The following is a 24,799-nucleotide window of genomic DNA, read 5'->3' as shown; positions in this document are numbered from 1 at the left end:
GGCCGGTGATCTCGGCGAGGGTCGGGGAGGAGCACAAGAGGAAGAGGCCGTAGAGGGTCTCGCCGGCGACGAGGCGGGACTTGAGGATCCGTGGTTCGGGGGAGAGAGGGGCGGAGTCGGGATCCAAGGGAGGCGGCGAAGAGGCGGGCGAAGACATCATCGCCGGAGCCATTCTGCTTCTTGAATCCAGAGGGGGTTAGGGAGGGGCGGCGATGATGATGAGAAGGCACCTTTGATGGGTTAGAGAGAGAGAGAAGACGAGGAATGGGCGAGAAAGATGTGGGTAATACTACTGGTTAAATAGAGAGAGGAGGGCGGTGGCCGGGAAAACGGAAACCTGGAGAGAGGAGGGAGGAGGGATGAGAGAGATGAGGCTCGAGGGTAGAGAGAGAGACTGGTGTGTGAGGGTGGCTTCCGACGGGGGTGGTCAGAAGAGGGTTGGGATTTAACCTGGTGCGTTGGCTTCCGACGACGCTTTTTAGCGTCGTCTTAGGCCGGAGACTAAACCGACGCTTATTACCGTCGTCTTTTGCCGTCGGCAAATTTTGACGTTAGACCGAAAATTGCTTACAAGCGTCGGCAAAAAAGCGTCGGTAAAACCGACTTTTCCTGTAGTGTAAAAACAATTGATTGGGGATAGAACCTAATATTCCCATCTCCATTTTGTAGCCATTGAGGTCTTGATTTTTGTAGCTACAAAGTTTCTTTCATTCTCAGCAATTTTGTGACATTCACTAGGGTGGCACCTAAGTATCTGTAATTCATCCTCCCCAATTCTCTGCTTTGCCTCAATTTGCCAAGTTTGCTCTCTGAATATTGCCGATTGTCTTTTCCTAGTTGCAAGAACAACTCTGGTGGCACTCTGAATTCTCTCTTTTGTAACTTCTTTTGTTCCTTTCTTAGCAGTTGTCTTATTCTACGAGGAAGCCATACTTCTTATTAATCCTTTCAGTCTTCTTTGTCGTTTGGCTCAATCAATAAAAGATGGATGGTCCATAACAACCATTTCCATCACAACAACAAAAAAGAAAAATCCCCAGGGGCGCTTAACTTTTGAGAGACATTATATGTGGGAGACTGAGTAGCATGAATTTGCCATGTATCGTGGACAACCTGTTAGGACTCTTGCATGAACAATCAGAAGTTCTCAAAGCAAAAAGTATGTCGAAATCTCTTAGAGCCTACATGAAGGCTTCCAATCATTTGAAATCAAAGAGCAGGAGGTGCTTTTATGACATGAAAGATTCATGTTATTCTAAGTAGTCGGGAAATTATTTGATGTACCAGATCTGGTGGGCCAATCCAAATCCCGAGGCATGTATGCAGCTGATTATAGAATGAATTCTTTCTATGTTTTGATCTTGAATAGTTTATATAGAAGGAGTGTAATGTGGCGAGCGAGTATTGGATTGGTCCATTGGACCTAGTCCTATAAGCCCATGCGTAATAGTTTGGGAACAAGGGGATGTCAACAAAGACTTACCTCCGACGAGTTCTTCTGGCTGGATCAACAGCGAAATGCTCGAGATCCTTTGCAGTAATAAACTCAAAGTCACTCTCTAATTGAGGGATTCCAAAGACAAATCCTAGAGAGAGGGAAGAGCCCCTTTTATAGATGAAATTCAAGGATTAATCATGGAAGGATCGGCTCCTCAGTCTCCTCCTTCCGGCAAGATTGAAGGAGGAAGTTGGACTCTAAATAGGAGTCCTCTTCTCCCTCTTCCGTCTACAGGCCACATGAGCCATTACCCATGATAGGCTTGTGGCCCAAATCATGTGCAGGCTGGTCAATGGACCGAGCCCTCACATTGTTGCCTCCTTTAAATAATTTCACCTTTGAAATTAACATACCTCAAGTTTCAAAAAGTTGTGGATGCTAAACCTTTATCTTTTCTTTGAGCTCTCAAGTAGCCTCTCTTTCCGAATGATTGTTCCATTATCTTTTCATAAAACAAATTTGATACCGTAATACCTGATCCTTTCTGTCCACAATTCGTATCGAAAACTCCTTGTAAATCAAACCCTCATGAAGATCAATGGCTCATTATGCAACTATATGACTAGGGTATGGAATATATATCTTCAACATTGACACATCAAATATGCTGTGCATACTAGATAAAGCCGGTGGCAAAGCCATTCGATATGCCACCTCTCCAACATTGTCCAAAATATCAAAAAGGACCAACATACCTAGGGCTCAATTTGCTACGAACCCCATATCCCATCACACCTTTAGTCGGTGAACTCTCAGAAAAATATGATCTCCAATTAAAATTTTAACTCTTCCTTTCTCTTATCAGCATAACTCTTTTGTCGTCTCTGAGCTATACAGAGTCATTATTTGATCACTTGAATCTTGACCATAGTCTATTGCACTATCTCTAGGCCTAATAATTTTCTCTCGCCAACATCATCCCAACAAATAGGAGATCCACACTTCTAGCCATGCAATGTCTCAAAAGGAGCTATTTATATGCTTGCTTGATAACTATTATTGCACGCAAACTCTACTAGTGACAAGTGACTATCTTATGCACCTTCTAAATCCATGATGCAGGCTCTCGTCTACATCTTTCGAGCAAATAAGAGATCGGCACTTCCAGCCATATAACATCTCAAAAGGAGACATTTGTATACTTGCTTGATAGCTATTATTGTAGGCAAACTCTACTAGTGACAGGTGACTATCCAATGCACCTATTAAATCCATAACATAGGCTCTTAGTATATCTTCTAAAATTTGGATGGTCCTTTCTGACTGCCTATCAGTTTTGGGGTGGAAAGTTGGGTCGAAGCTCAATTTGGTTCCAAGGGCTTTATGAAAACCTCTCCAAAACTTTGAAACAAATCTATTCTTTCTATATGACAAAATGGTAATTGGAACTCCTTGCAACCTTACAATCTGCTTATATATAAACCCACTAATCTCTCTAAGGAGGAACCAAATTTAAATAGTAAGAAGTGTGCTGACTTAGTTAGCCGATCAACAATCACCCACACTGCATCATTATCCTATGAGGTTTTTGGCAAGCTAGTCACAAATTCTATAGTGATATGCTGCCACTTTCTTTGAGGAATGAGAATAGACTGCAATGGTCCAGCAGGTCTCTGATGCTCTGCTTTTACCAGCTGATACACTAAATACTGAGCTACTAACTAAATAATATTCTTTTTCATACCACTCCACCAAAATTATTTTCTTAGGTCCCGGTACATCTTAGTGGCTCTTGGATGCACCATATAAGCTGAATTATGAGCCTCCTCTAAAATTTCATTCTTTAATTTTGAAAGTTTAGGAATACACAATCTGCCACCGAACCTTAAGGAGCCATCCTCATATACATAAAGTTTGGATTGGACACCACACTCTACTACTTCTCTTATCTTCTGCAATTTTGAATCCTCTTTTTGGAATGACTTAATTCTCTCAATTTGGGTGGGATGCATTGTAAGATTAGTAAATCGAACTTAAGGATCATGGAATCACTCCTCAATCTCGTATCTCTCTAAATATAACAAAATGTTTCTTTGTGTAGTGATTAGCGCCACTAATTCATTCGAAAATTTTCTACTCAAAGCATTAGCTCTGAAATGATAATTGATAATTAGATCATAATCTTTTAATAGATCCAACCATCTTCTTTGCCTCAAATTCAACTACTTTTGAGTAAAGATATACTTTAGACTCTTATGATCCATAAAAATTTTGCAATGTTCACCATATAAACAATACCTCCATATTTTTAAAGCAAAGATCACAACCGCTAAGTCCAAATCATGAGTAGGGTAGTTCAACTCATAGGCTATTAAATTCTCATTCTGCAACAAAATACAATAAGGCTCTTACAAGATGCATCGCTATAGATGGTGAAACCTTCCATCCCAGATGGAATAGCCAACACCAGAGTTGTCACCAATCATCTTTTTAACTTTTAAAAACTCTATTCACAATCTTCCATTTATTCAAATTTTTCTTACTTCTGAGTTAGATGAGATAGTGGTATGGCATTATAAGAGCATCCCTCAACGAATCTCTGATAAGATCCTGCCATTCCCAAAAAGTTGTGCACCTCGGACACATGAGCAGGTCTACTTTACTCAACTACTGCCTTTGCTTTCTTTGGATCGATAGAGTTAGTATCTTTGGAGATCACGTGTCCAAAAAAGATGACACTATTTGATCAGAACTCACATTTCTACAACTTACCGTAAATCTTTTCTGTAAGAGTTTATAATATTGTCCTCAAATGTTCTTCATGCTCTTGTAGGCTCTTTAAATAGATTCAAATGTCATCGATAAATACTACCACAAACCGATCCAAGCAAGGCTTGAACATCCAATTCATAATGTCCATAAAGGTTGCAGGTGCATTTGTCAACCCGAATGGCATGACCAAGAACTTATAGTGTCCATATCTAGTTCTGAAAGCTATCTTCGGTACGTCTTTAGCCCTTATTTTCAACTAATGATGACCGTAGGGAAGATCAATTTTTGAAAGGATTTGTGCCTCTTGCAACTGATCAATCCTCGATAAAGGGTATTTTTCTTTACTATTACTATATTTATTTTTCGGTAATCTGTACAAAGCTGGAAATTGTCATCTTCTTTTTTGATGAACAATGCAGAGAGATACACTAGGCCTGATGAAATTTGTCCAATAGCTCTTGCAATTATTACTTTAGCACCCTTAACACAACTAGAGCCATCTGGTATGGGGCCTTAGAAATTGGTCTGGAGCTAGGGATCAAAGCAATGAAGAACTCAATCTCTCTATCAAGAGATAGTCCCGACAAATCCTCTGGAAAGATATCAAAAAATTTCTTCCCAATAGAAATATCCTCTAGCTTGAGCACTTTCCGCTGGGTGCCCATTACTATGAATAAGTGTCATTCACCACCTTTTCAAAGGAGTCGCCTAGCTTGTATGGCTTAGATTATTTTTGGCAAAGGAAACATCCTATTTCATTTTCCGACCTCCAATACTCAAGATATAATCTTTTCAGATAGAGCTAACTAAAATAGCATCTCCACTGGGATGGAGACACAAAGTTCAACCTCTAATGGCATAGGAATCATTGCATTATTTTCTCTAACAAAATGATACAAAAGAATGAGTAGCTCTATGATCAAACAAAATACAGGCATGGGTGGATGAGACTCTAGTCGTACCTGTCACATATCATAACCCATAGCTGCAAATCTATCTCAAACTTAGATAGGCAATCCAATCTCCTACGATCACTAGGCATATATCAAAAATAATAACTTAAGGGTCAGATCCAAATGCTTGTGACCATAGAGTTAGAAGCACTGGCATCCTTTTCCGTAAGGGAGTAGACTCGCCCTTGAGTTCTAGGCTTTCGTTGCCCTCCTCATTGTTGTTGTCCATCCTGAGATGCTCGATTTGGTGGAGCTTCTTGAACAAGTTGAGATACATGTCGTCTGTCGCTTGCTACTATTAGGGCAGATGACTACCTTGTGGAACACAAAAAACAATTCTCATTCAGCCATATCTATAGCATTTTACAACATCCTTGCATTGAGTTTATCACTCGTAGTAGTTTGTTTCTTGGGCCTTGATTCAGTATTCTTGTCATGTTGATTTGGAGAACCATTTTATCTATTCCTCTTTTTCATAATTCTTTTCCTCTCTTCTTGAGTATCATTCATGCCCCTTTTAACCACTAAAGCTTTATTAACCACATTCTTGTAAGTAGACAACTCAAAAGTGGATACTTGTTTTCTGATTCGGGCTTTAAGTCCTCTTTCAAACTTCTCAGCTTATTCACCTTAATGTTCCACATGTTCTGAAGCATACTTAGCTAGCTCTTCAAACTTTGCAGCAGATAAAGCGACCATCATGTTCTCCTACTTTAATTGGGTAAATTCTCGAAACTTCTATCATCTCATCTCTAAAGAATATACTTGTCACGAAAAATTTTCTTAAATCCTTTCCAAGTTAAAGGTGCAACATTTTGCCCCATCTTTCCTCTTTGCACATTGCACCAAGTATCTGCTTCTCCTAGCAGCATAAATGTAGCAAATGTGACCTTGTCCTCCTCAGGGAATGCATCCACTACAGGAAAAGTCGGTTTTACCGATGCTTTTTTGCCGACGCTTTTTACAAGCGTCGGCAATTTTCGGTCTATCATCTAAATGTGGCGACGCTTGTAAAAAGCGTCGGCAAAAAACGACGCTAATTCATGTCGGTGTAATCGCAGGCCTAAGACGACGCTAAAAAGCATCGTCAATCCCTTTTCAGAAGCCATCCTCACGCTGTCGTAAAATATTTCGGGATCGCAGGCCTAAGACGACGCTAAAAAGCGTCGTCATTCCCTTGTCAGACCCCGTTGTAAAATATTTCGGGATCGGACCCCCATGGGGCTCCTTTTCCTTGCCATGACCTTCTCCCCCCTCTCCCCCCTCTCCACCCACCCCTTGAAAAACTACTCTCCATCGCCTCTTCTCCCCTCCACGGGCCGCTCAAAACCCCTCCCCCTCGCCGCCCTCCCGCTCCAGCCACGAGAAAGCCAGCTCCGCCCCGGCTCGGTCGCCGGATCCGGCAGCGGAAGCAGGGAGGGGAGGTGCGGAGGGTCTGGTGGCCGGATCCGGTGGTATTGGTTGCGGATCTGGCGGCGGACTCCTCTCGTTTGGTTGCGCATCTTTGTTCGGGTTCTTGTTGATGGGGAACTGCTGGAGCGCGAGGATCAAGGCGGAGAGCCCCTGCCACAGCGCTTCAGCTTCAGGCATGATGATGAACTGGTGAGGCTTTTTGGTTTTCGAGGCCTCTTGATGCTTGGCTATGGTTTTTTGGATGACTTTATCCATTTTTGGGGGGTCTTTAAGTTGAGATTGTTGCGCTTTGATCTGTTTAGAGAGTTATACTTCAATTTAAAAAGATTTGTTGCTTGCTATCAGCCAGCTAGTTTAATTAGAAAGTTTCATGATCATTTATTTTGCCTGCGTGCTTGAGTTGTTTGGGTCTTTCGATTTTCTTGGGCTATAGATTTGGGCGGTGATCTTGCGAAAGGTTGCTCTGACTTCTCGTAGCGAGGATGAGATCTTGCAATCTTCCAAGCTGAGGTGCTTCAACTTCAGTTCCACCATCCGGCCATCCGGCCCCTAGGGCCTCATGTTCCCCATGATCGAGTCCCCCGGCGCCACCGAGCTCGCCGTTCTGTTGTTTCCCGCCGCGCGGCGTCCGCGGGTCCGCCGACACAGTGGTGCGCGCCTCCGCCTACGGCATCGACGATGGCTACCTGGCGCGGGTTGACGAGGAGCTGCTGGTGATGTGCCAGGTGGAGACGGCGGCGGGGCTGGCAGAGATCGAGGCAATCGCCGGCGTCGAGGGGGTCGACGTGGTGCAGATGGATCTGAGCGCGAGCATGGGGCATCTGTGGGATCTGAGGGATGCGATGAAGGAGGCGGAGAGGAAATTGGGAGGAATCGAGGCTCTGATTCAAAATATTTTTTAAAATATTTTTTTTAAAAAAAATATTTATAACGACGCTTTAAAGCGTCGGCGAAAACCCAAAACTGGTTTGGGCTTTCCTGACACTTTAAAGCGTCGGCAGATGTCGTTTTTGCCGACGCTTTTATTAGCGTAGGAAAATCCCTGTTTTTACCGACGCTTTCCCTTAGCGTCGGCAAAAACCGGACCCACGCCCACCTGCCCGACGTCTGACCCACGCTTTGGGATGCGTGGGCTGAAAATTCGCCGACGCTTAAAAGCGTCGGTAGAGACCAAAAAAACCGTCGGGAGATATCCTTTCTTTTGTAGTGATCTCATGGCATTAAAATATTTTTTTCATCTCATTCAGCTAGGTCTTAGCCTCAAAAGGGACAGAAGTGCCTTTAAAAGCTGATGGTGCAAATTTCTTAAATTCTGTCAAACTAAAATGATGCTCTTGCTGAACTCTAACCCCCTACTGCTACTAAGGAAACACCTACTCCTAATGCTGCAACTGCTGCTGGTGCACCAATTGTTGCTACAGCAACTGCTGTTGCATAAATTATTATTGCTGCTGCATAAATGGTTGCTGCTACTCCATGAAACTCTGCTGCGGCTGTTGCTGCATCTCCATCATTCTTACCATATCTAATTTGAAAGCAGTTTGTTGCTGCATCATTGCTTGCATCAGCTGAGAAGCATAGAGTGTTTTCCCAGGCTGAATTTAAGGTTCACACGAGGTTCCCATCTCTGGAGTTTCTGTCTCTGAAATACTTCTAGTGGGGTCGTTGGAGTGTTCCTACTAATGTGTACCCCTGGTCGGCAAGGGTGGAGCACCTTCTTGTTGTTCAGAGGATGCTCAAGCAATGAAGCCATCAGCAAATTAGGTCGGCTTTCTATTATGCCCATGTCCACTCCCTCACCCCATGTCAACCTACACGAGTTATTTTCATCATGTTAAGATTGCTTCAATATCCGGAGTGTATTTAACAAGTCATAACCTGTGTTTCTATTTTTTTATTTTTTATGCACAATTTAAAGATTTTCCCATTCACACCCACTTTGAACCTAAACTCTAGAATTCCTAAATCTTAAGCTCCAATGCCACTTTTGTCACGCCCAGAACTTGTCATCTAGATTGACCACATGACATGGCCGCGTGAACCCTATAGCGGTGCCCTAAAGTTCATACAAGGCCTAGATGAACAATTTTCTAATGAACTCCATAAATTAAAATTAACAGATTATAGCTAAAAGGATCCACCTACTAACTCCATCATGATCAAATAATTCAAATATTCAAATACAAAATTTTAACTGTCCATTGACATCAGAATATAAACTAGCTAACTAGCTTGGGCTGATCAAGCAAGAGTGCCAGATACTCTGGTTGGTCTGATCAAAACGAATATCATCTAATCATGGTTGAACTAGAGTGCAGATGATTCAATAAAAATTGGGGGTGACCAAATGCAACAATGTATGACAAAGGCCAAGGTGGAGGTTGTAACACCGGTCGACGACCATGGATCAAAATTCTTCACCAAGGTAGATTCAAAGTCACCGTGAGGAGTCCTTATCGAATCCAACAATCCTAGAGAAAAAGTAGACAGATAAAGTCCAGATAAAGAGAGAGAAACAAGAGAGAGAAAGGAGAGAGAAGGAGAGAATAAACTTTTTTCTTTATCTAACTAACGAAGAGAAAGAGAGTGTGGCTGCTGGTGGGGTACTGGAGGTTAGGAGATTCACGGCTGGCTAACTGGTGATCGGCGGCCAGTGGCAACAAGTCATCAGTGATGCAAAACCCACCCAGAAAAAGGGGTTTCAATCTCTTAAACCAAGGAACCAAGGAATCCTGATGGCAATTAGTTCCGGTCTAAGCATTGGTGGCGGCTGTGTTCATAGAGGAAGATCGAAGGAATTTGACAACGTGCTTCGATTGGGGCTTGGGTTCTCTAATGGTGGAAGGGAGAGAGGTGGAGAGGCTCTAAATAAGGTTGAAGCGGAGGCCGAAGAACTTCTCATTGTCGGAGTTTGAGGAGGAGATAGAGTCTGCTTTCGTCTTCTCTTCGAACTTCTACTTCTTCTTTTGTCTGGGCTACTCTTGGATCTAGGCTGGCTAAATGGTCTAGTTCCAGTTCCTTATCAGGCTCAATATACTTGTTTTGAATTATAAAGCTCGACGACAAGGTCGAAGAGGTGGACATGGAATTATATGGTGGTATGGTGGAGGAGCCACTTGTCATGGTTATATCTGACGGAAGGATCACGATTGTATCCTTGCGCGACGGAAGGATCCGCCTTCCTTGGCGGCCATCCACCATTGGTTCATGCACGCCTCTAAAAGTGCTACGAAGTCCTTCATTCGTCTACCATCATAGATCTCAAAGTGAGTAATGGATGATCCAATGGTCAATAGTGCAAAGGTAGATTTATCCTGCTTTACTTTTCCTCGAAGGATATGGCTATGATCAAAGTCCTTCTATAGAGGGTCATCTCGATGGAGACTAGCTGGATGTCACTAGGACTTTTGAATTTAAATTAGATAAGATAGTTGGGCTGGTACTTATTTAGGCTAGCTAGGGTTGTTGGGGCGATGGGATTTGTCGGGCTGGGGCTACTCAATATTGCACGGACTAGCTGGGCTTGTTAGTTCTCCAGTATTTATTTTTTTTATTTTCTTTTTTTGTTGTACTTTTTCTTTCTTTTAATGAATTTGGGTGATCTTCCGGACATCCTTTCATTTTTTTTCGAAAACCCTAATAAGCTATTAGCGGCATTCTAATACTAATTGTTGGATTTTTCATTTCCTTCATCAATCAGACAGCTGAAAGGGTTTAATTTAATTTCCAATCATTTGTTTATTTGCTATTTTATATTTAACTTTTTATGTCTAGTCTCCATTCCTGGTTTTTTTTTTTTGTGCTTTAGTTGTTTCTATTAAGCCTAATAATCCTATATCTATTGTTGTCAATACAACCGTTATAATCTTAGTAAGGGCAATTGTTATGGCAAGAAATGATCAGAGTGATATGATACAACTCATCCTCCATGTGGTGACTCAGGCACCCAAAGAAATTCTTGAAGGTGAGTCAATTTGGGAGGTTTCCAATCTTGGCCTCGTAGATCCATGAAGACAGTTCATGTCAGTATCTAGGAATTGGGGCAACACGTTCATCATGAAGGGGGGCCAACATCACAGTAGTGGGGTCGTCGCGTTGGTCAGTCGCCTCCCACACCAATAACGTCCCTTTTGCTCCTTGGTGTTGGCCTTGGGATGTTGTGCCGCCTTGACCGATGATAGATAACGCCGGGCTAATGTGGAAATTTGGCACTTTTGATTCCTTCTAACTCTAAGCTTGACTTGGCTAAGAATGGAGGATGATTTTCTTTTCGGAACCTTTGGCAAATAAGGCCAATTGTGGACTACTCAAATAGATACTTAAGGCAACAAGTGGCTGCTTTGATTCCAATTGAAGAAAGAAAATACAATGACTCTAAGGAGGGATTGATGTCCCAACCTTAGCCTAATTTAAGGAGGGTTGATTTACCCTACCTTAGCCCAAGTGCCTAAGGACCGAAATCAGGCACTATGCCTACCCAAGCCTTGCAGCCAAACACACTCTATGGTGGCTAAAAAATATTCCAAAAGTCCCCCAACACTCCTCCCTTAGGCCTTTATATAGGCCTTTACAATTCATGAAAGGGTGCCATGTGTTTCTGCAGTTCTAACTCCTTCATGGCTGGATAACTTGATGGCAACTGCTGCAAACCTTGCATTGGTGTTGGCTGATGAGATGGTATGGTTGTTGTCCAGTTGCTGAGTGGTTTGACCAGTTGTTCCTTACGGTTTGCTGGTTGTGGTGCTGCAGCAGGCCCTTTGGGTGGTTCCGTGAGGTTGGCTGGTTGTGGCGCTGCTGTTGGCTGTGGCCTTGGCAGTTGGCTGGCGCTGCAGTTGCTGTGGCCATGCGGTTTGGCTGTGGCCTGCAGTTGGCTGCTTTCGGTTTGGCTATGGCATGGCGCTGCAGTTGGTTGTGGCCCTGCGGTTGGCTGCAGCATGCAGTTGGTTGTGGCCCTGCGGTTTGGCCATGGTTCTGCAGTTGGCTGTGGCATGGCGTTCTGGCCTGGCCCTTGGCACATGCAATCTAGTGGTCCGCGCGTGGGCATGGGCAGGCCAGGGGCCGCCTGCTATCTCCTGCGGTTCTTGGTTGGTTGGCTTGGTCTGGCCACTGTGCTGATGGTCTTGGGCGCCCTTGCGTCCGCGGGACCTGACTTGGGCGCGCAAGGATAGCCGCGCCCCGCGTGCGGACATGGGTCGTGCGCGCGGGGCCGCTTGCCAGCGCCCGTGTCCTGCGTGCACGTGTGCTAGCCCAGGCCTAAGGCGCCCGGGCCTGAGGCGCGCAGGCCACACGCGCGCGGGGCTGCTGGCAATGCTCCCTCTTCGCGCACACGCATTCTGCCGGCCTCGCGCCTACTCCTTGTGTGTCCGTGCGGTCTGGCCGCGCGCCTGCTCCTTGCGCACGTGCGCGCCAGCCAAGGCCTGAATGACCAAGGTTGCGCACGCCGCGCAGTATCCAGTGGTGCCCGAGTGGGTCGGTCGCCTATTGCGCAAGGCTGAGGCCGCGCGCGCAGGGCCAACGCGTGCTGTGCCCAGTGCTAAGAGAAACAAGTTATCCTCGTCAGGCGTAACATGAGGTTCGGCTTGGCGTGGCAATAATGAAAAATGGCTGACCTCCAAAGTCATCAAGTGGGCATTTGGGGAGGTTGGGCTTGGCTTGGCCTCCGCCTTAGTTTCTTGTCGTTGCTTGTCCTCCTTGGTTTGGCCACCTTCAAGGGTCAAAGTTGAGGGAACCTCACCACAGAGTTTGCTCTCACCATGTTGCCATCGTTGCGCTGGTCAGCGATGGCGAGCTAAATCCACTCATTTGTTTTGCTTGGATGTTTCTTAAGTCGGTCCAATTTTCCTTGACGCCAGGCGCAAACTTTTCCTGGATCAGCCCTGGCTTTTTGTTTGGGTCCACCCCAAGGGGGGATGGACCTGGCCAGCCGTTTAACGTCACATGTCGGGCCAAACAGTCCCTACTTGCTTTCTTGCTCGTCCTGGTTCATGGCAACCACTCCGGAAAAGGAACTACGAGAAATCAACTGAGGCATTATTTCGCAGCTACAACATGGAGGTTAGATTCAAGGACGGCAATAGTTCTATGCTAGTCGAAATTGTGATATGTTTGATCTCATCAAAATTCCTCATTTTCTCCTCCTATGCAGCAAACATATTCCCATCACTTTGTGACATCACACGGATGCGAAGTGGCCAATAAGATCCTTGTAGAAAACAGGAGAAAGTAACATAATAACAAAATTTAGATAATAATTATAGGTGAAGGTTTCCTGGTCCAGTACACGATGCTTTCAAGTTACATATAGAGCCATGGCTGACATAATAGCTTCATGAACTGCGTCTCCGATTACGTTGGATTGCAGATTAATTAACTCAGCGTTTTCGATTCTTGACTGAGTCTCCAGCTCAAGATCGTCAAATCTCAAGCAGTGCTTGATTACGGAATTAATCTATGGGTGGCTGCTTTGTCATGGTCTATGCTTGTGCCAGGAGGCTAGGGACCGACAAGAGACTAGTTGATAAACTAACTACGGGAATCGGAATCATGCTGAAGATAGCCTTGGAGACCCATCTCTTGTAGTTTCTTTCTTGCTCACGACAAGGATCATTGGATTTTATGTTACCGACCAAAGCCGGCATCCTTTTTTTTAGTCTTTCCCGATTGATGGGAAAGGGCAATGGATCCATTACCTGGGAACCATAGTGTTGACCTTAGCCTCCGTAACATACTGTATCTCTATATTTTATTGCTAGGAGAAATCCTAAATGAGTTGCATCATCCCTTGCATCCCCCACTTGCCTTCTTGTTATCTGCTCGTTGAATCCAATAATTGTTGACCTTAGCCTCCGTCGACAAGCAGAATAGGTCAACAATGGCAGCCACGTTCACATTTTTTTGACTTGTGTATTCATCACAGCTACTCTCTCAATGCACATGCAATTTTTCTGTCACATTATTAATGTAACTGATGTGACCTGATCAAACTATTTAAGTTTTTCAAAGATATCATGTACAATATGGCATCAACAGGGTTTAAACATTGGACTTTTCTAAAAGTTTAGAATAGTTAGTAATACCAATCAGTTGAACCAGCCCCATCGACCGACAAAGATGTAATCTTAAAACTAGAACCCCGCCGCCGGAACTTTTTTTCTTGATACACGAAAATAAACCATTTCGCTCTCGAAAATCAAATCTGGAGAAAATTCTGCAGATAGGCTTAGGCTAAGCCAGGCCTTTTCCACTTGACTTGCATAAATATTCTTTGCAATTTTGCACATATTTTATTTTCTGATTTCCACTTATCTGTATATAGTTGTTGGTGTGTTCCTCCTCATATGGGACCTATATTATTAAAAAAAAATAAATAAAGAAAAGCAAAATGTTAAGGATGAAACCCCCATGGCTTGGAAGAAAAGTGTTGTTTTGTAGAATCATCGGATGGTTGTTTTTATCCAGATTTGACTAAAATTTTATATATTGTTTCCAGCATTGAAAACTACCACTACAAAAAAACAAAGCCTTTTTCAGTGCTTTTTTAGAGCTATAATAAATCTTATTTACTTATATAAAAAAATGTATACTCCCAGCAGAGCACGCGTGGGATTTTTTATTGGTGTGATTCAAATCTTCAAAAAGATGTCATAACTACTGCAAATTAACTTTTACGTGAGAAACTATATATCAATTGGCACCCATATGATAATTTACGATTCTCATATATTTTGATCAAGGTACGTTTATCAGTAGAGCTAGTGTCATTCGTGACATTGCAGGGAACAAGATAATTTATTGCTCGAAAGAAATAGCAGGATCAAAACACATTACAACCATAGGGAATAAACTGTTACATAAGTCCTAGTTCCATGCATCTGATTACACATCAATATGAACGCATTTTCTTCATAGCAGCGCGTCCTTGACCAACCTGTCGAAATTCTGAAAAGAAGAACCACCTGGTTGCGTTGCTCTGATTGCACTCTCCTTCCACTCCACCGCCCTCCTCCTCATCTCCTTTCCCTTCTCCCCTTCCATCAGTTCCCTCACCAACCTCTCCACCTCTTCTCTCTTTACGTTGCTGTCAATCTCCATCCCGATGCCCCACTCCGTGCAGGCATACCTACAATTAGTCTGCTGCTCGGCAAAGAATGGCCAACTTATCGTCGGCACTCCACCGCATATGCTCTCCAACGTCGAATTCCATCCGCTATGAGTCAGGAACCCTCCGATGGAGGGGTGCGATAGCACCGCCTCCTGCGGGCACCAGCTCGCCAGCAGACCCCTCTCCTTGGTCTCGCTCAAGAACTCTTGTGGAAGCACAGCTGAGTCACCTTTCACAAGGTCAGGCCTGATCACCCAAAAGAAATCATGCTTGCTATTAGCCAGCCCCCACGCGAACTCGATCAGCTGCTCGTTCGTCATCACCGTAATGCTTCCGTAGTTCACGTACACGACCGACCCGGGCTCTCTCCCTTGGAGCCACTCCAAGCAAGCTGGGTCCTCCTTCCACAGGTTCGAGCTTATCGACGTTAATGGGCTCGTGGTGATTTGGCGAGAGAGCAAGGATAAAGGGCCTATGGTATAGATCGGAGGGAGCATCGATGCCATCGCATCCAATACAGGACGTTCGAGTTCGTCGAAGGTGTTTAATATGATCGCCGACGCCATGGATGATCTCTGGGCCTCACGGTTACAGAAATGGAACATGATGTCCTTGGAGTCTACCGTACGAAGAAAGGTTGGCAAGTCCCTTAGCCGGACATTCTTCATCCCCGATATCCAATCGATGGGGGTCTCGAGATATCCGTTAGTGAGATCACTGGCATCTGCGCACCAATTAAGAGAGGAGAACTGTAAATATTGATGACTCGATATTGTGGTTGTATCTATTGATTTAACCTAGCTAGGAAAGTTATCTAGCAACCTTTGAGAGGAAAGATGCCTCTTTCAATGAGATGCTGGTAGTGGAGGTAGCCCATGACGCCGCATGCACTAGGGGTCCAGAACAAGACCTCGGGGATTCGGAGCTCCTTGGCAACATCGAGTGTGAAGCTCATGACCCCGTCGGAAACTATGCATGACACCGTGGGTGTAGGAGAGGAAGGGTCATTGAGCTCCGTGATGAGGTCACGGAATGGGGCAATGCAATTTTTTGGGATGGAATCGCAGAGGGAGGGGACGTCCTGGGTGGCATCCTCGTCGCTAGGAGGGAGGCCGTCCGGGATGGACTCGAAGCGGAATTCCGGGAGGCTGTCGAGGGAGGAGATGGCTCCGGACCTGAGGAGGCGGTTTTGGTTGAAGTGGGTGTTGACAAAGGTGATGTAGAAGCCACGGGAATGGAGGAGCTTGGCTAGCTTTAGCATAGGGGTTACGTGGCCTTGGGCTGGGATGGGGATGAGCACTGCATGAGGCCTCTCTGGAACTGTGGAAGCCATTTTTCCGCTCTCCCTCTCTCTCTCCCCGTGCGCGCGCGTAGAAGGCGGTTTTTTCCTTATTTTGGTTGAAGAATGTAAAGGGCTTGGCTGTTTATTTGGTAGATGTAAAGGGCTTGGTTGCCGAGCTTTATATGGCCATTAGGAAGGAGTGTCAGCGTCACCTCTTTTGGAGGGCTACCAGCGAGCGACAATTTAAATTGATCACAGCCTGTCCATAAGAAAATGTCAGAAAGATATCGTGAGGAAAAGTATGAAACGTACCGAGGACGGGTTTGACGAAAAGTTGGCATCATCTTACGTCTGGATTCCAGCCCTGGGGTCGGCACTACAACAAATATGAGTTTTGCCGACTCTTTTTTCCCGACGCTAGGGGAAAGCGTCGGAAAAGTTTGGCTCAGCGCCAACCTTTGCCAACGCTTTCTCCTAGCGTCGGTAAAGGTTTAGATACAACGACGCTTAAAAGCGTCGGTAAAAGATTTAGAGACGACGACGCATAAAAGCGTCGTTAGAAAACATCAAACCCTCCAACCGTTCGCCCAGCCCCCTCTCCTCCATTTTCTATCGGTCGATGCCCACCTGTGCGCGCGCCGACTTCCCACCTCCATCGAGAGCCGGTGCTTCCCCGCTGCCGTCTTCCTCCTTCCGTTCGCCCAGCCCCCTCTCCTCCATTTTCTATCGGTCGATGCCCTACTTGTGCGCGCGCCGACTTCCCACCTCCATCGCGAGCCGGTGCTTCCCCGCTGCCGTCTTCCTCCTTCTCCTCTGAGGTAAGCCTCCTCCTCCTCCTCCTCCTCCTGCTGCTGCTCGTCCTCCTCCTCCTCCTCCTCCTCCTGCTGCCCATCCTCTCTCGGTCGATGCCCTAGCTGCGCGCCGACATCAATCCTCCATCCCGAGCCCTAGCTACTCGGCCACCGTCGACCTCGCCGTCGTCTGAGGTAAGTGATCCTAGTATCCTCAACCATGTATTTATTTTAAGCCTTGCGATTTTCCTCTCTGGTATGTAATATTTTAAAGTCTGAGGATTTGAAGCATGGGTTTAAACTGTGGTCACGTTCATTTAGTCTTCTTCCTATTGTTTAGGATCAGATCTTTATTCGCCATGGGCATAAACTGCGGGACAATTTACAAAATATGATTAGGTCTCCTTCCGTGCTCTCTCTGTCAATTTAGGTTTTGTGGTAGATAGTTTCAGCCAAGAGCTACCTACCTTAGAAATTTGTTATGAATTAAAGGTTCAGCGGCAAGCCAGTAGCTAGGCTAAGTAAATTGTTTGAAGCTTGTATAGAATTTCAAGATTTTTCTAGCAGTGTACCATTTGAACTTGTTGTAACGAGGAAAAGCTTGGTTAAAATGAATAATTTGTTGTATGTTCCAACTGCTAGTGATTTGTTGCCAAGAAAGGACGGTAGCAATGAAGGATAGGATCCTGATATGGAATGTGAAGTTGATGTAGATGCCACCTTACATTGCATTTGGGAGCAACTGTAAGATGAATCATCATTGACACTCTTTTCAATTGCTGTTTCTGATAGGCCAAGAGATTGGGAGCTTTGAACAAGTTCAAGGCTGGAGAATGTAACATTCTTATATGCACGGATGTGGCTAGTAGAGGTCTTGATATCCCTTCGGTGGATGTGGTTATCAATTATGATATTCCAAGCAATTCTAAGGTTTGTATCACTCAATTTGGTCATTGGAGCTTGGTTTTGAGAACAAACTTTAGATCTTCTTTTAATCAGGAAGTTATGCATTGAGAGGGTCAATGTGCTGCATTTTGACTTTAGACCACATGCTTAGGTAGACTAAGCTTTCCAGTGTTGTAAAAGATGGTGCACCTTTTAATGTTGAAAAAATTCTGATTACTCTGTATCTTCAGTAGTTATGAAGTATAGATTTAGTCGGATTATGTTTGTGTAGACTGGGTTGACACATTTTCAGCTTGGGTGATGCACAGTTGTAATTTCTACAGTCTTCTGTAATTGCTAATTTTAGTTACATTTGAGTGAATATTGTGATAACGATGACAGTTTCTTTTGACTTTGTCATTTCTACTTTTAACTAATTAATCATAGACCATATTGTTGTCAAGCAATGTGTTACATGTCTGTATTTTTATGCTTAAAAAATCAGCTTTCTTTGTTGTAGTTCATAGTGCATTAAATGTTAGTTTATACTGATTAAAAATCTAGTGATTACTTGTATCATATTTTCCTGATCCTGATATCATTTTTTATGCTTCTTGGACTCTCGAATGAAAAAATTTCCCAAATAAACAGAAGGCCTACTTTTGTGCACCTCTCATCTCTGTCAATTGTTCTAAAGATGATTTCTGAACGTTGGCTTTTCTTTTTCTTGTAATCACTTACTCATTGCCTCTTGTGTCCTGTTGCAAAACAGGATTATATCCATCGTGTGGGCAGAACTGCACGTGCTGGACGATCTGGGTTGGCAATATCTTTAGTGAATCAATATCTTTAGCTAATTGGTAGGCATCTGTTCCTTGAATCAGTTGAGAGTTAACATTGGTTTCAAGCGCCAATTATGCAATTATATTGTTTAAATGATGATTCATCTATTGCTGCTTTGGAAGGTGGTTTATGGCTTCATTGGAATCCGATGCTGAACAGTCTTCCTGTTCTTTCCTACTCCCTATGCTGAACACTCACACACACTAAAAAGGTTAGGTGATGATGGCCAGATTAAAATGGATGGTCTAAATTATAAATCACATAAATTAGCACCTAAACTACCCATCCTTCAGATGATAACTGAAGTGGCAGTTAGGTATTGCACCACTCAATTCCAGTGGCCATTTCTACTACGATACTTGAACGTTACAGAGTCATTTCAAATCAAACTATTGGGATAGACCAGGAACTGATCGGAGGCAGTGATAATGCCCCCCATTTCGACCATCGAAACGTGCTAAGCCATGAAACCAAAGGCTGCCTCTCAAGTAACACCTCCACCATATGAAACAGCTCAAAAGCCAGAAAAGCATTTTGATCTCAGTGCTCTCTGTCTGATGGAATCAACCATGGAGATGATTTACTTGGACCCTCATTCCACTTGAGAGCTCAAGTTGGATCTTAGTGGAACCAATCACCTGCCCACTTCCCTGCTTCAATGTATCCAGTACGATAAGATAATTCAAGATATTGATGTCTATTGGGATAGAAGCAGCAACAGTATGTAAGAAGCTTTTGGATTCTTATGCATTTTGTTGGGACAAGTCTGAGATGTGTTCTCTCTTTATTTTACAAAATCAAGATTCGTTCCATGGAACAATTGATAGTATTTGACATACATGTATAATGCTAGTACCTTGGACTAATCCAGGTAAAGTAGTTAACTAGGCTAGCTAAAATGCCCCTTTCTCTCTTTCCGGAAATCTAAAATAGCATAGTATGTGTTGCCCACTTGCATTTACATATATCCTTCATCTTGAATACAGATATCATTTCTGTATGCTCTCCAACTGTGGTGTCAATTAATTGAGCTTGGTGGTCTCTTTCAGAGCAAAAAGAACATCTATAATGTAGCATGTCGTGTCCAATTTGGTTCATTCTTTTCAAGTCTAACAACCAAAAGTTGATGTCATTCTTTTCAAGTCTTACAACCATGCAGTAATATGTTTACGACCATGAAAGCATTAAAATTTCTAGCAAGATGATGATGCCTCCATGGCAATGGAACTTTATTTAGTATAAATTTATCATTTAACCAAATATTGATTCTTTTTTGTGCATACCAGGTAACAATATGCCCCGAGGGAGACGATTTAGAGATGTGGAGTTCCAGCATTCTCAGGTGGGATCTACTTCTGATCAGTCCCTACAGTCCCAGCAGCCATATGAGCATCAGCAGCACGAGTCAGGATCTCAGCGCGAGCCTCCTGCTGATTGCCCGGAGGATGATCTCCGGATCCAGGGTAATTCGATTTAAAGTTCATATTTTATGTTCATATTTGTCTTCAACTTTTTAAGACATATTTTATTTAATTTTAATAGATGGACAAGGGACGGTGAGGACGAGACGGGGACCCACTCAAGCAAAGGATGTGTGGAAGCTTCCTCCGGGTGAGAAGATCATCATCCGATGCAACGAATTGGGGCAGCCCATCAATAGAGCTGGAAGTCTACTATCAAGCTTTTTAGGATCGGTTGCACGCAAGGGTCAGCTATGTCCGCTCAACTATACGAAGTGGAATGACATGCTTCCTTCGTATAAGGTTGAGCTTCTTAAACTTATAGAGGTAATGAATTGAATTTATTCTTTTTAATTCGACACCTTCTGTATGTTAATTTGCTTTGTACCATAATTTTATTTTAGAGGTTTAATATTATTATAACATTCTGTACCTTGTTGTAGGGTAAGTTTGTACTCCCTCCAGAGAGCCATGATTGGGTGCTAAAGTCCCTCAACCACAAATGGAAAGAATATAAAGCAAAATTGAAGACGGACTTCAAGCGCGAGGGTATGACAGAGGAGGAGGTTGCTCGTGTGACTCCTCCTGATGTATACCCTCAGCAGTGGAGGGAGCTTGTTCACTACTGATTTTCTGAAAGAGGACAGGTCATGTATATTGTTTCAATATCTTCTATTATCTTTATTACTAATATAGATTGCAAATATATAAATTGAATCATATTATACTGTGTGCTTTTATTTTGGCAGACATATTCTAATATTGGTAGAGCTGCACGAGCATCTCAAGCAGTTCCTCATACTTCAGGCTCGAAGAGTTATGCGAGACGTAGAAATGAATTCGTAAGTTCTTTTGAAACTATTTGAAACTCTACTAACATATAGCACGTATCATGATATATAGTTTGCCCATATACTTTCCGTATGTGTAGATAGTAGAGCATGGAAGGGAGCCTGGTGAGGTAGAATTTTATAAGATGACCCACACTCACCGAGATGGCAGCTTTGTCCGGGACGAGTCGAGAGATATAGTTGTATGTATTATGTATTCATTTTTATTTTATCATAATTTTTTAATTAATTTTACTTCTTTTAAATTATTAATGTGACTGTTTGTTTTTTTGAGAGAGATATAGGAAAGAGCTACAAATCTTATTTCAGAGCGCATCGGGGAGTCATCATCATCCGACGCGGCCAGTCGCGTCGAGGCTCAGGTCTATGCCGAATTGATGGGCCCAGAACGTTATGGTCGCGTGAGGGGTTACGGTATCGGAGTTACCCCCACTCAGCTGTCTGCAGTGAGCCGATATACCCAAGATGCCAGACAAGGTACTAGCACTGCAGAGGTTTGTAGTTTGAAGACAGAGATGGCACAGATAAAGCAGTCATATGAGACAAGGATAGAGGAGATGAGGCAGAGTCATATGACTGATATGGCGGAGTTGAAGCAAAGCCAAGAGTTGAAGATACAATCTTTGCAGGACCAGCTTGACCATATTTCATCCTTTTTGCAGAGATTTGCTCCTTCGGTACATAACTAAATCTATTTGAATATTTTATGTAATTATAATGTATTCTTGTATGAGCGTGATGACTTTCGTATTTTTAGTTTCTAAAATAATTTTTTTTCTTGTAGGTTGATGATACTTCATCTACTCGTAGAGATGATGATGCCGACCCTTGATACATATTGTAGATTGTGTACTTAGGAATTTGACTTGTATGTTTTTAAAATTTTGGAGATTCCTTTGATTAATCTTGTATGATGATCATGAGATCTTTTTTGAGCAACATGATAAGTAGAATCTATCAAAACCTATGTGCCTTCTTCCGCTTCCCTTCATTGTTAGAATGGAATGCAACATCCATTCATTTGCTTTTCTAATTAATTGCTGTGAGTTCATTTTGAATCATATTTTATTCTATGAGCAGGTCACTTGACAGCTAGGAGTGATGTCTACAGCTTCGGGGTTGTCCTTCTTGAGCTCTTAATAGGACGCCGGTCTGTGGACAAGACTCGCCCGAGCAAGGAGCAGAGCTTGGTTGACTGGGCTCGCCCCAAGCTTAATGACAATATTGTAGAGATGATGATGCCGACCCTTGATACATATTGTAGATTGTGTACTTAGGAATTTGACTTGTATGTTTTTAGAATGTTTTTGAAGTACAATGTAATCAAATATGATAATATGAATGTAATCAAAGTTCTTGTTTGTGACTCGTATTTTGTTATATATGTGATTCAGTGTATTTGTTTCTATTGTTTTGTAAGAATTTAATGTACACAGAGTATTTAAAAATTACTTTTACAAAAATTTTTTTTTAAAAAAAATTTAATGCCGACGCTTATAAGCGTCGGGAAAAGCAACAGGAACGTAAACCTAATGGCACGCCTTTAACGACGCTTTTAAGCGTCGGCCTAAAACCATAGTAACCAACCCTTCTCGCCGACACTTATAGGCGTCGGAGTCTGATAAAATAAACGACGCTTAAAAGCGTCGGGAAAAGCAAGCCTTTAACGACGCTTTTAAGCGTCGGCCTAAAACCATAGCAACCAACCCTTCTCGCCGACGCTTATGAGCGTCGGAGTCTGATAAAAGGCACGACGCTTAAAAGCGTCGGCATAGACCAACGACGCTTTGTTGACGCGTCGGGTTAAACCCGACCCACGCCCACCTGCCCGACGTCTGACCCACGCTTTGCGAAGCGTGGGCTGGGAATTCGCCGACGCTTATAAGCGTCGGTAGAGACAAAAAAAAGCGCCGGGAGTTATTCCTTCTTTTGTAGTGCGGGTTGCAGTGCGTGTATGGTTAGAAACATTTACAGAAAAATTAATAGAAGGGCCAACTGGATTGCCTACTTTTATGTAGTTCAGCATTCGGCCGAATTTCTATGGATTGATTTGTTGTTCATTCCGAATCTGTTTTGAATATTTTATTTTCTATTTTGTAGGATATTGTTGGGGGAAAAGTGTCGCCGCATCCTCGGCCGAGCGCACTCCTCTGAGCAGGAGCCGGCCGAGCGCCTACCGCCGAGCAGAGGCCCGCCAAGCAGGCTAAGCCGCTCAAGCAAACCCCCATGCGGGAGCCACCAGAGCGCGCGCCTCCGAGCAGGGACCGGCCGAGCGCCTCCCTCCGAGCGGGAACCACCCGAGCGCGTTCCTCCGAGCAGGAGCCGGCTGAGCGTGTTCCGCTGAGGAGGGGCCAGCCGAGCGGACCCTCTGGGCAGGGTCCGACTTAGCGATACTTAGCCTGGCCAACCCAAGAACGCCCAAACCATATCCTAAGGCCACGTCCTCCCATAGCTTAGTCGGGAGATTACGTGTTGACTTCACCAACAACCGATGTATACGAGTCGTGCAGACTCCCGGTTTACTCAACAATCAAAGCGCATGGTATTCGCAGGCCCTCCGCTTACTCAACAATTAAGGCGTATGGCTTCCATCGCCTACGGACACCCAGCCTTTCACGGCAAACTCACACGCCCATAAATGACGGCGTGGCTCCATGACGATTTGGGCTCCGGCCTAATCTCCTGCGATGATGGCATTGACTTACATGATCGGGCATTAAAAGACTGATCGTACGGCAGACTCTATCACATCACAGGTGAACTAGCCCTCTCTATAAAAGGAGTACTTCTCCACTGAAAGGGGGGGACTCTCTCTCTCTCTCGGACTCTAATTTCTCTCTCTCTTCATCTCTCTCGGTCCATCTTTCTCCACATACTGCCCCTGTGCTGACTTAGGCATCGGAGGGCCGGTGGCTGGGCTCCGGTGCCGGAGAGCCCGGCCACCGGCTTCTTGCAGGTCTCCAGGAAGACGCCACCCGCTGACGGACTGCCACCCACCGCTCAGGCGGCGGAGCCTCCCCCTTCCGGCCGACGGTCGCCCCCGGGTCCAATTTCCAGCAACAGATATATTAATATTAGGTATGTATGATCGATCTATTCTATATACATATATTTTTTTTTTTGCACGCCAAACCATGACCGTCGGATTGAGATTAGGACATGCTTGATAACCATGCGGAGATGGAGAAGTTTCGTTAGTTTGGACTCGAGGCCTCCCTTCGCCATATTGGAAAATTATTTTCACGTCCGTCTATCTTTTCCCTAAGCAAGATAGAGAGAGAGAGAGAGAGAAGCTATGCTCCTCTCCCTCTATTGACATGCTCCTCCGGCCAGCTCCTGTTCCCGAGCTCTCCTCAATCCTCTCCATAGATTGTATATCTTGTTTTTTTTTTATCATCAATAGAAGTAAAGGGGATTTAAGCTTTATTTTTGCAATTCTTCCATCTTCTTCAAAAAATTTTTTTGGGAAGATTGAGTTGAGCGAATTGAGAAAAATCTTCCTACTTTCTAATTGGATTACATATATAGCATGCACTATCCATCTCTTGACGGTGCCCAACGTAGGCTGTACAACCATCAAACATAGCGGGTCCATGAGTATGTATCGTATCATACACAATACCTATCTTGTAATGATTGCCACCGAGGGCTATATAGCCTTATGGTGCAGCTCGCACACTGCAGAAAATCCTAGTTGAAGATACGACTTTTGGGCACCTATTAGTGCAAGTATTTTAGACCCAGCAAATGTTAGCTAGAAAGCAATTTACTCAATAATAGAGAAGTACCTACTACAAGAAAATACACTTTCAGCGATCACTTTCGGCGACTACATGAATTGTGATCGCGGCAAATAAGGCTATTTGCGACCAACATCCTTATTAGTTACTGAATGATTGTCCTACACCGACGAAATACATATTTGGTCGCGGAAAAGCAAAACCAAGTTGGCGGGGTGGAGGTAAAACTTTTGGCGACTAACGTTTGGTCGCGGAAAATAAGGCTATCTG

The 24,799-nt window shown here is 44.0% G+C and overlaps 2 protein-coding genes across 2 annotated transcripts; one reads left to right on the top strand and one right to left on the bottom strand.

Moving 5' to 3' along the window:
* Positions 1-13,252: 13,252 nt before the first annotated feature.
* Positions 13,253-16,199, bottom strand: LOC103706868 (7-deoxyloganetin glucosyltransferase-like). Its single transcript, XM_008791126.6, has 2 exons — positions 15,500-16,199; positions 13,253-15,401 (listed from the first exon to the last, which is right to left on the bottom strand). The coding sequence occupies exons 1-2, from the start codon at positions 16,008-16,010 to the stop codon at positions 14,479-14,481; spliced, it is 1,434 nt and encodes a 477-aa protein (XP_008789348.4). The 5' UTR covers positions 16,011-16,199; the 3' UTR covers positions 13,253-14,478.
* A 374-nt stretch (positions 16,200-16,573) lies between these two features.
* LOC148700091 (uncharacterized) lies at positions 16,574-22,161 on the top strand. Its single transcript, XM_089930734.1, has 7 exons — positions 16,574-16,945; positions 19,765-19,941; positions 20,021-20,265; positions 20,382-20,585; positions 20,688-20,971; positions 21,074-21,466; positions 21,574-22,161. The coding sequence occupies exons 2-4, from the start codon at positions 19,773-19,775 to the stop codon at positions 20,565-20,567; spliced, it is 600 nt and encodes a 199-aa protein (XP_089786860.1). The 5' UTR covers positions 16,574-16,945; positions 19,765-19,772; the 3' UTR covers positions 20,568-20,585; positions 20,688-20,971; positions 21,074-21,466; positions 21,574-22,161.
* The last annotated feature ends 2,638 nt before the right edge of the window (positions 22,162-24,799 follow it).

Source organism: Phoenix dactylifera, chromosome 5 (genome assembly GCF_051530095.1).
Source record: "Phoenix dactylifera cultivar Ajwa chromosome 5, Ajwa_hap1_PhDact_Kaust_v1.1, whole genome shotgun sequence".
NCBI classification, from domain to species: domain Eukaryota; kingdom Viridiplantae; phylum Streptophyta; class Magnoliopsida; order Arecales; family Arecaceae; genus Phoenix; species Phoenix dactylifera.
Note: the sequence above shows the minus strand (reverse complement) of the source record. Positions and strands in the feature narration are given on the sequence as shown.

Bases quoted from the DNA above. Each gene is read 5' to 3' on its own strand.
- LOC148700091 (XM_089930734.1), top strand. From the start codon at position 19,773: ATGCCCCGAGGGAGACGATTTAGAGATGTGGAGTTCCAGCATTCTCAG. The intron at 19,942-20,020 runs GTAATTCGATTT...TAATTTTAATAG, and splicing joins GGATGATCTCCGGATCCAGG to ATGGACAAGGGACGGTGAGG. The intron at 20,266-20,381 runs GTAATGAATTGA...ACCTTGTTGTAG, and splicing joins AGCTTCTTAAACTTATAGAG to GGTAAGTTTGTACTCCCTCC.
- LOC103706868 (XM_008791126.6), bottom strand. From the start codon at position 16,010: ATGGCTTCCACAGTTCCAGAGAGGCCTCATGCAGTGCTCATCCCCATC. The intron at 15,402-15,499 runs GTTGCTAGATAA...ATTGGTGCGCAG, and splicing joins AGGCATCTTTCCTCTCAAAG to ATGCCAGTGATCTCACTAAC.